The 15,148-nt window shown below is 40.7% G+C and overlaps 1 protein-coding gene across 1 annotated transcript; it reads right to left on the reverse strand.

Annotated features, from left to right (window-relative positions):
- Positions 1-8,730: 8,730 nt before the first annotated feature.
- Positions 8,731-14,743, reverse strand: LOC139466122 (uncharacterized). Its single transcript, XM_071248145.1, has 5 exons — positions 14,571-14,743; positions 13,434-13,646; positions 11,118-11,288; positions 10,668-10,830; positions 8,731-8,932 (listed from the first exon to the last, which is right to left on the reverse strand). The coding sequence occupies exons 1-5, from the start codon at positions 14,666-14,668 to the stop codon at positions 8,822-8,824; spliced, it is 756 nt and encodes a 251-aa protein (XP_071104246.1). The 5' UTR covers positions 14,669-14,743; the 3' UTR covers positions 8,731-8,821.
- Between the last annotated feature and the right edge of the window lie 405 nt (positions 14,744-15,148).

The following is a 15,148-nucleotide window of genomic DNA, read 5'->3' on the forward strand; positions in this document are numbered from 1 at the left end:
CATCAATGGTGTGTCAAAAATATTATTTTGAATCACATTCAGTCAAATGACTGATTAGACGAACAATGTCTTTATTCCTAATTACTCAACAGGCACATTCAATCTCCAGAAACATACAAATAGTATTTAAAATTAATTTGTGGTAAATGATACATACACATTATTTATCAAGTTCTTTTTTTGTAATGAAGAGAGGACATGATTTGATTTCAGTCCTTCAAACCGGTGAAATATGTTAATATATAGTACATATACATCATGCCAACAATTCTTCTTCATCCTTCATAACACTCAACCTCTACAGTGAGGGAGTTGGGTTTAACACCGCTTTACACAGTATTCCAATTATATGATGGCATGTCAGCTTAATGTGGGAGGAAAGCACATAATCAGGGCGAACCCACAATCATAGGTTTTGGTGTGTCCAAAGGACACAACTCTGCACAGCAAATTGCAGCGCCTTAGATGACTGGGTAACCCATGTCCCCTTAACTTGAAGAACGACAGGATATACAGTAAACTACGGTTATAACGAACTCAAAGGGACCACTAATTTTAGTTCGTAATAACCATAGTTCGTTATAGGCATGTACAGCATATATACAACAAATGACCGGGACTAAAAATAGGTTCGTTATATCGGTCAGTTCGTTATAAGCGTGTTCGTTATAAACGTACTTAACTGTACACCTAAAATCTTGTCAGTCCTGGTGATACTCCATTGTGCATGTTGCTGAACGAGTTTCAGGTTTGAAATAATAGGACAGGAATTTTAAGTCATGATCCCAGGTTTCTGGCCTACGTGCACAAGGGCCTAGACAACTGGTGTCCCTCTCCTGAACAGGCTGCCATTTACTCTGCTTGTTTCATTCAGTGCAAGTTTTAACCTGATCTCGTGTGAATACAAAAAGCTGCATATTCTGATAGAGGGCCAAAAATATCAATGCACGACAAGTACAAGTACACTTTCCTTTATCACCAAGAGGCACGTGTCAAGGGTTGTGTGCCATCCATGCACACCAGCAGATACAACACTCACATTACCTCACTGAGAACTTGCTGAAAGCAACAGGCGGAAATATGTCAAGTCATCTCCGCTAAAAACCCTGATTGGTATCAATGGCCGCCATTAAAAAATCTGTCAGGGAAAGAAATAGCTGTTGTTATATGTGCACAGACTCAACATATTTTCTGTGGCACGTAAACAAGTATTTGTTATGGCAACGCAGAGGGAAGATAAAACCAGGCAATGGATAAATCAGTCAGTCAGTAACAAATCATGATCAAAAACAAATTATCATTTGAAAGACTACTTGATCAATTATTCCAAATATATTTCAAATCTATTTAAATATTTGACTTTCTAAGGAAAACAACTATTATGCAAGTATAAATTACAGGTATTGAATATTTACTAAATTTTGAGCAACAACAGAAAACAAGGTTGGGATTTTCCCATAAGCCTGTACAATTTATGGAGGCCGTAGGTCATGGGTTTGGGGTATCAAAGCTTGAGGTGTGGGATGGGAAAGTTCATTGTTGAAGCGTGGGACAGAAAGGGGGTTGTTGCTGGGTTGGGGTGGGTGTGTTTGGGAAGGGGGTTTGTGGCTGAGGTGTGGGATGGGTTTATTTTTGGCTCAGTGTGAGTTGGTTACCAAGGATGAGAGTTGATTGTTGGGGTTTGGGGTGGGAGATGGTGGTGGAAGTTGAGTTGGGGTGAGGGAAGGGGGATAGTTGAGTTGGGGGGGGGGGGGGGGGGGGGGGGGGATAGTTGAGTTGGGTTGAGGGAAGGGGGATAGTTGAGTTGGGGGGGTAGTTGAGTTGGGTGAGGGAAGGGGGATAGTTGAGTTGGGGAGTAGTTGTGTTGGGTGAGGGAAGGGGGATAGTTGAGTTGGGGGGTAGTTGGTTTGGGGTGGGGGAAGGGGGAAGGGGGTAGTGAGTTGGGGGGTAGTGAGTTGGGGGGTAGTTGACTGGGGGAAGGGAAGGGGGTAGGTGAGTTGGGGGGAAGGGGAAAGTTGACTGGGATCGTGGGAAGGGGGAAGTTGAGTTGGGGTGAGGGAAGGGGGAAGTTGAGTTGCAGTGAGGGAAGGGGGATAGTTGATGACAGGGGTTTCGATCAAACAGCATTACTAGGGCACCAGCACCCAATGGACCAGTTCTTACCCAGAATCCCGGAATCCCGAAATCCCATAGCAACAAGTGCTCCAGTGGCACAGAAGCTGACCCTGATATCCTATCTCTCATTCAAGGGACAATGGCCAAATGAAATGGGCCAAATGCACATTAAATACTCTTTCTTTAGACGAATACCAAATTGGTATATGTGCAGTAAGTATACATCATGAAGGTGACAATAATATTTCAGATACATCACAATGAATGGCTGTTGTGAAATAATTACATGAACAAATAAAAGCAGAAGTACAGAATAATTTATTTATTCACAGCAAATGCTACCACTCTGTAAATAAACAACACAAAAACAAATTTATACACAAGACAAATATTGCTTACTTCAATGAATTACTGGATGAGCAAAAAGAAAGCACATTTAAGAACAGATTGGGCCATTTTATTCAGATAGTTGTTTAAATCATTTTTACGTTTAATAATGTTTAAAACTTTAAATATGTTTAAATGTTTAATAATGTTCAAATGTCTTAAAAAATGTTAAGAAAAATAAAAGTGTATATTCATCCACTCTGCATGACAATATTTGTAACAGACATCATAAAGAAGTAAAATGTCTGTTGTACTTCAGTCATTGTATACTGAACAAAATTGGTAGGGATCATGAATATTTTTTCGAATATTTTTTCGAACATTTTTTTTTAGTGAAGACTGAATTTTTTTAAATGTGCATGGTATATAAAAATATTTCATGATCCCTTATGTTTTTGCTTCAGTACAGAAATTAATTCTGAGGTCAAAATCTTAAAATACTTTACAAATACTCATGTAAACAAACATGATAAAAGCCACAAATATGTAAATAGCATAAACACAAGTTACAAAAGTACAGTCTAAAAAACAAATATTGCAAGTTACTTATCAATTACTTACAAATAAATTGAAAGTGATTCCATGCCATATGATTGACAAAACAAGCAATTATATTGGGTATATGATTCCATAAACTACGAACAAAATTGACCACGCCCATTAACGGACTACCGTTTCCTAATCAGCCTGGTTCCCTGGGTATGCTGCACTGACAGTGTAGTGCCAGCAGTGTAGCGCCAGGGAACCAGACCATTTCCTAATTGGCTGAATATAGTGGGTGGGTCTGATTATACAGTGGGCGGGGCTGGTGTTGCATTACTGCACTGCCTGACAGTTTTCTGTGTTAAAGATTAAAAAAGCAGTTTGAAGTTATTATTGTTGATGTTACTTTTAAGTGAGTGAGTGAGTGAGTTGGGTTTAATGCAGCTTTTAACAGTATTCCAGTTATATCACGGCGTGTCAGCTTAATGTGGGAGGAAAGACCCAAGTGATGCAGGTCTCAGACGTTTACCACTTGGGTGAAACCCATGAGCATGAGAATGGTGCTGACAAACCTAGAAACATAATCGGGGCAAACTGGGATTCGAACCCACAATCATAGGTTTCTGGCTTGCCCAAGGGATAACTGGGCCACCCGTGCCCCCTACTTTTAAGAATTGATTACAATATATTTTGGCATTTATGGATGTATGACCCTAAAATCCTGTGTGCATATCTAGTGTAATTCTGCTATGAATTTCACCTTTCTGAAACATTTGTCTATTCAAGTCAATAGCACTATTATTCTATTTACTGTCTGCACACTGTAATAGAGAAATATCTGTGGAGATGTTTTACACCAAAGAACAATGCTGAACACCAATGCACTTCTTAACAGATACATCTTAGCCATGTGAAACACATTTATTGTAGATATTCATTATAATATATTATTTATTTCAAGAAAACAATCAAATCCAATCCTAAGTTTACATATAACGTCTCATAAGAGTACCAAGTTTTAGTTCCCAACTTGTAACTGCATAACTGTATCCATGAATACCTGCAATATTCATCTGAATACACACACTTGGTATGTAAAAATACAAATATTGGAATTTTCCAATTAATTGTATATTTATATACTTAACCTATGTCCCACTATGCATTTCTTCTTTCTTCTTCAATCCTATGTGGAAATGTGCTTGAACAAAGTTTCCAGCTTCTAAAAGCATTCACCCAAACACATCCCAGCATCACCATGGTCTCGCATTCAACAACTGCATCACACACCCAGAGAGGTGAATGTGGAATAAATGTTCGGGGCACCCATGTGCAACTATCTCATCTTGGGATGACTTCATTGTGGAAGACCAAAGTCGACGAGCAAATCCACCCTCCAATCAGGAACTAGGTCTTGGAATCCCCAACAATAAAAAAGCAATAACACGGGTGTTAAAGGTTTCAAGATTTTATAAGTAATATACATGAATGTATTACAAGAGCAGGAATGGGTACACACGTCAGTCGTCTGCGTTGACGAGCCATGGACAGCTGCTGCACCAGGACTAGTGGACTGAACCTGTGTAAGCCCTGGATGTCAGTGACATGTCATGGGGATGGTGGGAGGCAAAGACCGTGTCCGTCTTCAAGAGGCACCCTTCCATGATGGCGGCAAGGGTGCAACTGCTGTGTAAGGCCATGGTTGAGGTGACAGCCTGATGTTATTCTGGATTGGATGCAGCAGGTGGAGGCAACCAAGCACTAGCGCTGACATGGACTTTCAGCCGCTAAGTAAAGATGGAGCAATCTCACTAGATATACCGGTAAGAAGAGATTTTCTAGGTTGTATGGACCAAAGATGGGGACCATAAAAACCTTCCCATTCTCAGACCGTTCGACCTAGACATGGCTGACATTCAGAATATGGATATTGCTAATATATGCAGCAGTTGCAAGGGCTAGTAAAAATACAGTCTTGAAGTGATCAACTCTATCACTTTGTCATCAAGCGGTTCGTAATGAGCCAAAGTCAAATGGCAAAGAATGATGTTAAGATCCAAAACTGGCGGCCAAACCTGGGATGACTGTTCCTTGAACTTGTAGGACCGAAGGTGAGAGTTCAGCAATGGTAGAAACCTTCAATCCCGTGGTAGTGGCAATGACAGAGTTGATCGAAGCAGGATATGTGGCCAGGGGAGTTTCCTTGAGCTTCCGCAAAGATCAGGGGTGATGAAAAAAATTGGCGATCTGTTGTGGTGAGGCAGCAGTGGGAGTGGAAATGTCATGAGCATTACATTAAGCCTCAAAAGCCGTCCACTTGTGGTCATAAAGGTGCTTTTTAATGTGGGAACTCTGATCCCGAGAGTGAGCAACCAATCCTGGGCAACCACCATGAGAGCAAGAGTGAGGATCCCAGCCATTCAAGCCTAAGAGGTGCAAATATCTGAGGACACCAGCATTGTTGGTGTAGAAGAAGTCCCAGTCTTAGTAGCAGCATTGTCCGTTAAAAAAATGTCGGAGACACGTCTGCAGCCACAGGCACAGGCAAAGAGGATCAGTAGGAACAGCGACAGGGACAGTGGCAGAAGCTTCGCTGGTCGTCTTCTTGGAGAAATAGGTGGAAATGAAGCTTTAGATTTCTTTCTTTATCAGAATCTCAAGATTTTGAGTGACGGCAAATGACACTTGCTTAAGCAGACAAGAAATTCTGCACCCAAAAGGTGTTTACATTCGGAACAGAATGCATCAAGACTGCACCTGCACAATATTAAGTGCATTACCAAGTGCTTGGGTGCATGACCATGGTGATGCTGGGATGTGTTTGGGTGCATTGTTTTAAGAAGCTGGAAACTCTTTATCAAGCACGTTTCCACATAGGGTTGAAGAATGAAGAAATGAAGAGTGTTAGAAATAAACTCATTTCTCAAGGTATCAGTTGTGTGCATTAGAATTTCCAGATAGACATTCATTGCAAGTTACAGATTTAACTGATAATTGTGGTTTTGTTTAAAGAATCTGTTAACAGACATTCAATAGGAGACAAGTCGTATAAGTGAGCGAGTTGGGTTTAATGCCTCTTTGAACAGTATTCTAGTCATATCATGGAGTAATGTAGGGGGACAGCCCTAAGTGTTGCAGACCTCAGACATATACTACTTTGGTGAAACCCACAAGCACAGGGATGGTGCAGACAATCCTGGAAGCAAAAACCAGGATTCGAACCCACAATTATAGATTTCTGGGTTGCCCAAATGACACAGCTCTGCACAGAGAATTTCAGCACCTTAGACGACTTGACCACACGAACCCCGAAGATCATATAACACTGCCCTTGTGTCAGCTCTATTTTACCCAAGCCCAGAGAGTGTACTGTTTAATAAAGTTATACTGTGTATATCAATCATGCATGTATACAACTTGGAACCGAGTTATTTTGGCTTATCACGTTTTCCAATTACTATACTGATCAAGTAATTTGTCCTCTTACAGACGTACTTCTATGACAATTGCACAGGTTTACTGCCCCGTTGATGTAATTATGCCTGCAAGAGTTGTTTCCCTTTGAAAACAATTTTATGTTTTATTTTCTAAATGTACCTGTTTATAAATGCTATATAAACGACAGTCACATCAGGCAATACCAGAGTAAGACACAAATAAAGATAGGTGCTATACATTTTGCATCTGTAATTGAATAATGGCCTCTACACAATAAATGATTATGATATATTTTATGAATGCTTCAAATTTGACACTTTTTTTTCATAGGAATTGTAAAATTTATAATTCAATGAGTGATTCCACATATGAAAAAAAGAACAAATATGCTTTATGATAGCTGATAGCTACAGATACTTTTATTATACACCCGACCTTTCTTTCATTGTAAATGTTCATCTGGAATGTATAATCTCTTAACACCTCATACAGGGAACAAGACCTCTGACAGAAACAGATTCACACATATTACTGGTAACATCCCAACAGAATAAAAACGTATGCTTTTCCCTCATAAGTGACCCATCCAAACAACTTGATGGAAAAATTAAAAAACATTTTGAGCTACATAAAGCTTTACTTACATCGACTGATGTAAGCTTACTGGTTTGGATGAAATAAAAAATGTGGCCTAAGGATCAGAAGTAAAACCCTGAAACTTTCACCAGTAAGTCAGAGTCTGATGCTGCTCACTGATGGGAAGGGTGTTAGGCTGTGGTGTCATGGCATACATGGTATACACCAATCTCTTTAAGATCAGATCTTTTACTCAGATATAACACCTCTCTGCATAAAGATTTGCCACAGATGGCAGCAATAGGTGAGCTTTCTAATTAGCAAAGGCTTCTAAAGTCTCTCTACAAGAGATAAAAACAACAAGACAAACATATCTGATTTCTGTACATCTTTAAAATAAATATAATTGGGGAGTTCCAAATGCATAAAAAAGGGATGCTATGATACTTTTATGGATATTTTATGTATGCTGTTGATTACAGCTTTTACACCCAAAAGGGTGTTCTATCATGGGTAAAATTATGTTGTGGCTAGTTGCCTGTTTTCAATATGTCCAATATCTGGATTGTTTTGGGAAGCACTTTTCATTTATTACTTTGAAATGTTAAACATTCAGCATGAAATCTCAATAAACTGAACATCATAAAGAACACAAAATGTAGTGCACCATGACAGAGGGCTCCAGCAAGTTCTTTACAAGTGTTTGTACATCTGAACAAATATGAATTTGTTTTACTAACAACATGAATAGATATATATAATACATAAACATGAAAAAGATTCACCCACAAAGTTTTGTTTGTTTGTTTGTTGTTTAGCGCCACATTCACCAATATTCCAGCTATATGACGGCAGTCTGTATATAAACGAGTCTGGGACAGACAATCCAGTGGTGGATGTCATGAGCATCGATCCACACAATTGGGATCGATGACATGCATTAACCAAGTCAGCGAGTCAGACCACCCGATCCCGTTAGTTCACCCACAAAGTATTATCCCTCGATCATGCATGGATCAAACACACAATTCTGATGAGGGAAACATTCATCAACCTGTTTTCAGTTCTAGTATTACAAGTGCATCCAAGACAACAAAAACAATTGATAATAAACAATGAATTTACTGTTTGAAGACTTCTGGATACCATTTAGGTAACAATTTTCATTTTCCTCACAGTTTTTGAAATAAAAGCTAAAACCAAATACACGACAGCACTTGTTTGAAACAAACATCCCAAAAGAACGGAGTGCAGGTCTAGCTGTTGTGAGTGAGAGAGTTGGATAATACTGATTTGAACATTATTCGTCATATCACAGTATATCAGCAAGACGTCAGAGGAAAGCCCAAAGTGAAGCAGGTCCAAGATGCTTACCACTTTGGCAAATCCCATGAGCACAGGTATGGTGCTTGCAAACCTAGAAAAATAATCAGGGTGAACCAGGATTTGAACCTATAATCATAGGTTTCTGGCATGCCTAAGGGAAGCAACTCATCACAGCAACTTGCAGCACAGGACACTGGATCACCAGGGCCTGCTGGAGTCCCTATCCATGACAACAAATTATTAAGACTTGAATAATTGACGACAACACCAATGTAATACTTGTGTAGTTCCCTGAATGTATTTTATCATGACAGTAAACAAAGGCTATATAACCTTAAACTTCACAATAAAACTTAAGTTAATAGACCGTTACACAACAGAAGTCAGTCATGATTCTCAGACCACACTGGCAGAGCCAAGCATACCTCTAAATGTCACTGTATAACACCAGCATTTTGAAGGCGATGTTTTGTTTGTAATTTTAATTCCTCCATTGCTAGTGATACATGGTCTTCGATCGTCCCAGCTTTAACCTCAGCCAGTTCTGTGGAGCAAAACATGTGACTGTGAACTCACGGGAGAAGGGTCCCTGTGCTCTTCCTCTACCCTGTAGAAAGAAAAGTGTCCTCATTAGATCCCCACCACAATGGTATGCATGTTGCTCTCACACAGTATAACACTTCCCGCAGCTGTGTTTGTCTGTCACACTTTGCACGTCAGATCAGCATCCAGTTGTATATAGCTACATATAACATCATCCATTCTTCCTGTCTGACAGACCCCGGAGACATATATTTAATTACCCCCTCCCTAATCATCCCCACCTCAGCTCTAGCAGCCAAAACTCATCCACTCTGCTCTAGTTGACTATATTCATCCCCTCATCAGCTCTAGCAGCCTACACCCATCCCTCCACAGTTCTAGCAGCCTACACCCAATCTCTCTCAGCTCCAGTAGCCTATACTCATCCCCTCTCAGCTCCAGTAGCCTATACCCATCCCCTCTCAGCTCCAGTAGTCTATACTCATCCCCTCTCAGCTCCAGCAGCCTATACTCATCCCCTCTCAGCTCCAGCAGCCTGTACTCATCCCCTATCAGCTCCAGCAGCCTGTACTCATCCCCTCTCAGCTCCAGTAGCCTATACTCATCCCCTCTCAGCTCCAGCAGCCTATACTCATCCCCTCTCAGCTCCAGCAGCCTAAACTCATCCCCTCTCTGCTTTGGCAGCCTAAACTAATCCCCTATCAGCTCCAGCAGCCTGTACTCATCCCGTCTCAGCTCCAGCAGCCTAAACTCATCCCCTCTTGGCTTTAGCAGCCTATACTCATCCCCTCTCAGCTCCAGCAGCCTAAACTCATCCCCTCTCTGCTTTAGCAGACTATACTCATCCCCTATCAGCTCCAGCAGCCTGTACTCATCCCCTCTCAGCTCCAGCAGCCTAAACTCATCCCCTCTTGGCTTTAGCAGCCTATACTCATCCCCTCTCAGCTCCAGCAGCCTAAACTCATCCCCTCTCTGCTTTAGCAGACTATACTCATCCCCTCTCAGATCCAGCAGCCTATACTCATCCCCTCTCAGCTCCAGCAGCCCTTACTCATCCCCTTTCCAGCTCTAGAAATTAAGAGACTTGAGGGTTTCTTAATACTCGGGGGTTCCTTGAAAGCATTATTTGTATGTAAGCTTATACATAACTTCATTTTGGGACTATATTTTCATCCACCATTCTTCCTGCTCTCACATACACAAAAACTGAATAATCATCCCTCAGAATTACAGATCATGTGAATTCTAAGAAAATATTGCAAGTCATGATCTTAAGCAACTTGGTTGGGTTCAGCTCTATATTTACCACTTGGTGGCAGACTTTACCATGATACTGACAGATACTATACATGATAGAACAAGAACATACATCTGTGGAAATCTGAGATTTGATTCAACAACAAGTGGATAATGCCACGGCTACTTTGTACCCAACCCAGCACAGTGAATTGTATGGGGAGTGAGTGAGTGAGTGAGTGAGTATGGTTGTACATCGCTTTTAGCAATATTCCAGCAACATTACTGCAGGGGCCACCAGAAATTGGCTTCACACATTGTACCCATGCTGGGAATCAAACCCGGGCCTTTAGCATGATGTGCAAACACTTTAACACCTAGACTACCCCAACTGCCCAAAATGGTCTGGGATACAAAGCTCTGACCAGCACAATGTGGTAACGAAAGGGAGTGGAAATGGGTGTCAAACAGTGTACCCATGGTGGGAATCAGACCTTCAACTTGACAAGCGAGGGCTTCACCCACTAGTCTACCCCACAAAGTGAAGTACATTTCCTTCTCACCCTCTTATCGAACATGAGTTGTTTGTTGGCACTGCTGCCCAGGGTCCAGTGAATGCTCTTGACCGATTTGGTGGGGGAGGCACTGCGGCTGACTGGGGAGGGGGCAGGGTCGGGGTAGGCAGCAGTGTCAGAGTTGTCTCCCATGTTGGCCTTCTCCAATAGGCTGGAAAAGAATGAAATTTGTCATAAACAAGCATGTCAAACAGTAGACTTGCTATGTAAACAAAGTTTTCAGCTTAGTTGTGTGCAGCTCTCATAACCAAAGATTGACAGTTATTTGTTTGCCAAAGTCTCATTCTAGTTACAGACACTCAATTTCAGCAATTTTTATTTTAGACATGACGCCTCATTATTAGACGTTTTGATTTAAATTGAATTTTGAGGCACTTAATAGTTTATCTCGCAGGTGATAACTTTGTCAAGAGAACTGATTCTAGGTTTCAACCTTACCTTTTATATGCCTCTATCTCGTCTTTAATCTTCGAGAGAGACTTAGTTGGTGTAATGGCAGCAGTTCGGAATCGGGGAACGGCAGTGCCGAAAGAAGTGTTTAGGGAATTAGACATCCGTGGGTTATTCACAATTGTCACCCTGTTGATATTAGGCGTCAAGGCGGGGATTCTAGCAACAATATAATCATGTTACATGACATAAGCATCTTGTTTATTTGTTTGTTGTTCAATGTCACACTCAGCAATATTTCAGCAAAATGATGTCGGTCTGTAAATAATCAAGTCTGGACCAGAAAATCCAGTGATTGACATCAATGGGATATGATGACATGCATCAGCCAAGTCAGCGAGCCTGACTACATGTAATGCCGAAAGAGTAAATGTTTAAAGACAGTCCATGTATGACATCTGTGTCAGGGTCGCCAGTAAACTGCTGATTAAGAGAATGATGTTTTTATTAGCTAGACTACACATTAGCCACACAATCGTCACTCAAGCCTGGGGTGAGCTGGGGATCAATGCTGCCCTGGTGAATTCAAGAATCAACTTTCAAAACATCATTATTTTTAAAAAATCATAGTTAGTGTTAAGATAATCTTTAAAATAATAAAACAAAACAATGAATGACTAATAAATATAGAATACTAAACGAGTTCCCGTGTAATACCAATTTTATGAAACGAGTGAATAGTTCTGGTATCTGACGAGCGAAAGCGAGTCAGATACTACAACTATTCACGAGTTTCATAAATTTGGTTTTACACGGGAGCGAGTTTAGTATTTTATTTATTACTGGCCATTTATAACGTTTTTAGAATTATACTGTTGAGTGTGAATAGGCTGACACCTACACGGTCCAGGCATAATCCAATTGAGATTAACACAGTAATACTTCAAACACGTCAAAAGTTGAAACGTATGAATTTAATACCAGACAACAGTCCACCTTTAGAATTCAGGCGTCCGTTCCACAAAATTATCGTAGTGTTAAGACTATCGCAACTCACATACTTTAACTTAGACCAACGAGTGTCGTTGCGCTACTTTACGATCGCCTTGTGGAACGGGGCCTTGCACCTCAAAGTTTACAATCACGTCACAATACCCGATGACGTAATTTGTGGAATTTTGTTGCAAGATCCTTCGGCGAAACAATGCCATGTGACGTCAGCCTAGCAACAAGGTTGCTGGGGTCATCGAGTGTGCATAAGCTCCTCTCAGTGATCTATCATCTCCACACGCAATGTCGTTGAATAAGCCAAGGGATGTTGAGAGTTTTCAAAATTTGTTCGTGAAACATGTTCCGAGAGTACATAAGCACGCGTTTTGGTATTACACAATGTGTAATACAGCTGTATGTTTATTAAACGGGTGATCTCTTCACGGGCAAGTAATAAAATTAATTATTAGTCATTCATTAAGTTCTAAATTCAAATTGTGAGGTGCAAGGCATTATTTTCTTTATATACATCTTTCACAAACAAACTATTGAAAGCTGTATACCTTAACTCTTGATGGATGCAATTAACACAAAGGATGTATATTTGGTAGGAGTAAGTGAGTGACGGAGTTAGGTTTTACGCCAATTTGTACAGTAATCCAGTTATATCACAGTGTGTCAGCTTAATGTGGGAGGAAAGCCTGCAGTGATGCAGGTCTCAGTACCACTTTGGTGAAACCCACATATGGTACTGATAAATCTTGAAACAATCATGGTGGACCAGGATTTGAACCTGTTATCGGTTTCAGGCACGCCTAATGGACGCACCTTGCCTTAAACAACTTGTCCCCTCGTGCCCAGATGAGGTGAAGAAGAGGGGTTATATACTTTACATGATTCAAAACAGTTTCCAAGAACTGATTATCGCAAATGAGAACCATAGCTTTCTGGCGTGTCCAAGGAGGCAACTCTGCATATCAGACTGCGGTGCCTTAGAGGACTGGGCCACCTGTGACCCAACTATTTGTAGGAGTGAGTGAGTGAGTATGGTTTTACGCCGCTTTTAGCAATATTCCAGCAATATCACGGCGGGGGACACCAGAAATGGGCTTCACACATTGTACCCATGTCGGGAATCGAACCCGAGTCTTCGGCGTGACGAGCGAACGCTTTAACCACTAGGCTACCCAACTTGGCTATTTGTAGGAGAATACATAGGGTGTATTTCATCCAGTAAACAAAGAAGGGAATAAATGAAGCTATTTCTTTCATCTGCTTCTATTGTAACAATATCATAACGTGAAGCAGCGTGATTTGTTGTGAGGCAAAGGGTATGAAAATATATTAATTGATTGTGGCCCAAAAGAACTTTACCTGATTATTTCCTCATAACCAAACCTCCCCCACATCTTCTCCGACACCTCATCTTCGCTCTCCTCCTCACTGCAACACAGACGAGGCGTCACACCGGGGGAAATCCGAGGAAGACGGTATGGAACAGAAGGTTTGGAGTTGATCTCTTCGATGTCCACGCTGGACGCAACTGCAGGGGTCTGACCATCTACCAAACTTCTTGGCTTGCTATGTCTGGAAAAGAGTGAGTGAGTGAGTGAGTGAGTGAGAGAGTGAGAGAGAGTGAGTGAGTGAGTGAGTGAGTGAGGGAGGGAGCAAGCATGTATGTATGTGTTACTCAGCATGGGTAGTTAATACCAAACCATTTTTAGTATCGTATTTCCTCGATTAAATGCCCAGGCATATCTTTCACTCTTTACCCTAGAACTTAATCACAAAGATATTGGGGAAAATTCAGTGCATTAAAACAAACCAGCGTTCCATCGACACCCTGTCATCTATTCGTGGCCCGGCATTTAATCATGGGAATACAGTATCTACTTTGAGCAAGAAGGCAGGCTGGTATTTTCTTTAAGTTAGTTTTATATAATATATACTATAGCACCATTTCTGTCTTGGTCTTGGAAAAAACAACAACAGTAGGCGTGGATCAATCTGTATAATAAAAGCTGATCACAAACGAGTGTGAGTCAATACCTACAGATTGTCACACATGTACCAACAGCACTTAGAAATATATACCACTGCTATCCTCATTTTATTATGTCTCCTGCTAGAAATATAGACCATCTTACACAATAAAATGTTATATATTAATTCCATGTCTACATTACTATAAGTGATTCAAGAAGCCAGCTGCAATTTTTACTCCATGGCAGAATGACTTCCATATATAAAATAAATGACTGACATAGGTATTTATGTTTTTTCTTATTTCAACCGACCTTGTGTGCTGGAATAAATCTGTGAAACATAAAATCAAATAAGTATGCCCCAAAGGAAGCTGTCATTATCATGTTATTAACATATACAGATTCTAATTATCACATTTAACCATACGTTAAAATCTACACAAGAAGTCAGGGTGTTGTCTTAAAGTATTAATCATAGTTTGTCCAACAAATGCAGCATAGTGACATTTATGATGATAAAACCTACAGTGATTTCAGCACATGTCCTCTATAGGCAGGTTCTGTGGCCAACACAGGTTCCATAACAGTCGGAGGCAAGGTCGCCTGAATGTGTGTGACAGACATTGTCACAATACCTCACATCTATATCACATAAAACTCCACAGCACTCCAGTAGATTTGGAAAAAAACCTTAACGACTCATTTACTCAAACATCATTGTCACGCCAGCTGTACAACAAATTCCAGATCCACAAAAAGAATATATATATATGTAGGTGCTATCACATTGTGTTTACTCCAAACAACACAATGGTGAAAACGTCAGGCATTCAATGCCTGATCACGTTCCACAAGTAAATCAGCTTCATATTTCAACATGCCTCCTAATGGCAGTGTAAGTTAATCTTGTCAAAGACTCTCTTGTCCGAAGTTTGTTGATTTAAAAGTCCTGTACTGAATATATGCTGGCAAGGCCTATCCTCAGCTGTAGGGGACAATGCGTCTGAACACAACACACCTAAACATGGCATGGTTGGCTTGCCAGCGTTACCCTATCGTGGCTAGACACAGGTAGGGTGATCTGTAAGCCACCTAATACAGGGT

Source organism: Haliotis cracherodii, unplaced genomic scaffold (genome assembly GCF_022045235.1).
Source record: "Haliotis cracherodii isolate W230 unplaced genomic scaffold, xgHalCrac1.p SCAF_18, whole genome shotgun sequence".
NCBI classification, from domain to species: domain Eukaryota; kingdom Metazoa; phylum Mollusca; class Gastropoda; order Lepetellida; family Haliotidae; genus Haliotis; species Haliotis cracherodii.

Excerpts from the sequence above, each read along its gene's own strand:
- LOC139466122 (XM_071248145.1), bottom strand. The coding sequence starts at position 14,668 with ATGTCTGTCACACACATTCAGGCGACCTTGCCTCCGACTGTTATGGAA. Across the intron at positions 13,647-14,570 it reads GGACATGTGCTGAAATCACT|ACATAGCAAGCCAAGAAGTT; the intron begins GTAGGTTTTATC and ends ACTCTTTTCCAG. Across the intron at positions 8,933-10,667 it reads AACTCATGTTCGATAAGAGG|GGTAGAGGAAGAGCACAGGG; the intron begins GTGAGAAGGAAA and ends TTCTTTCTACAG.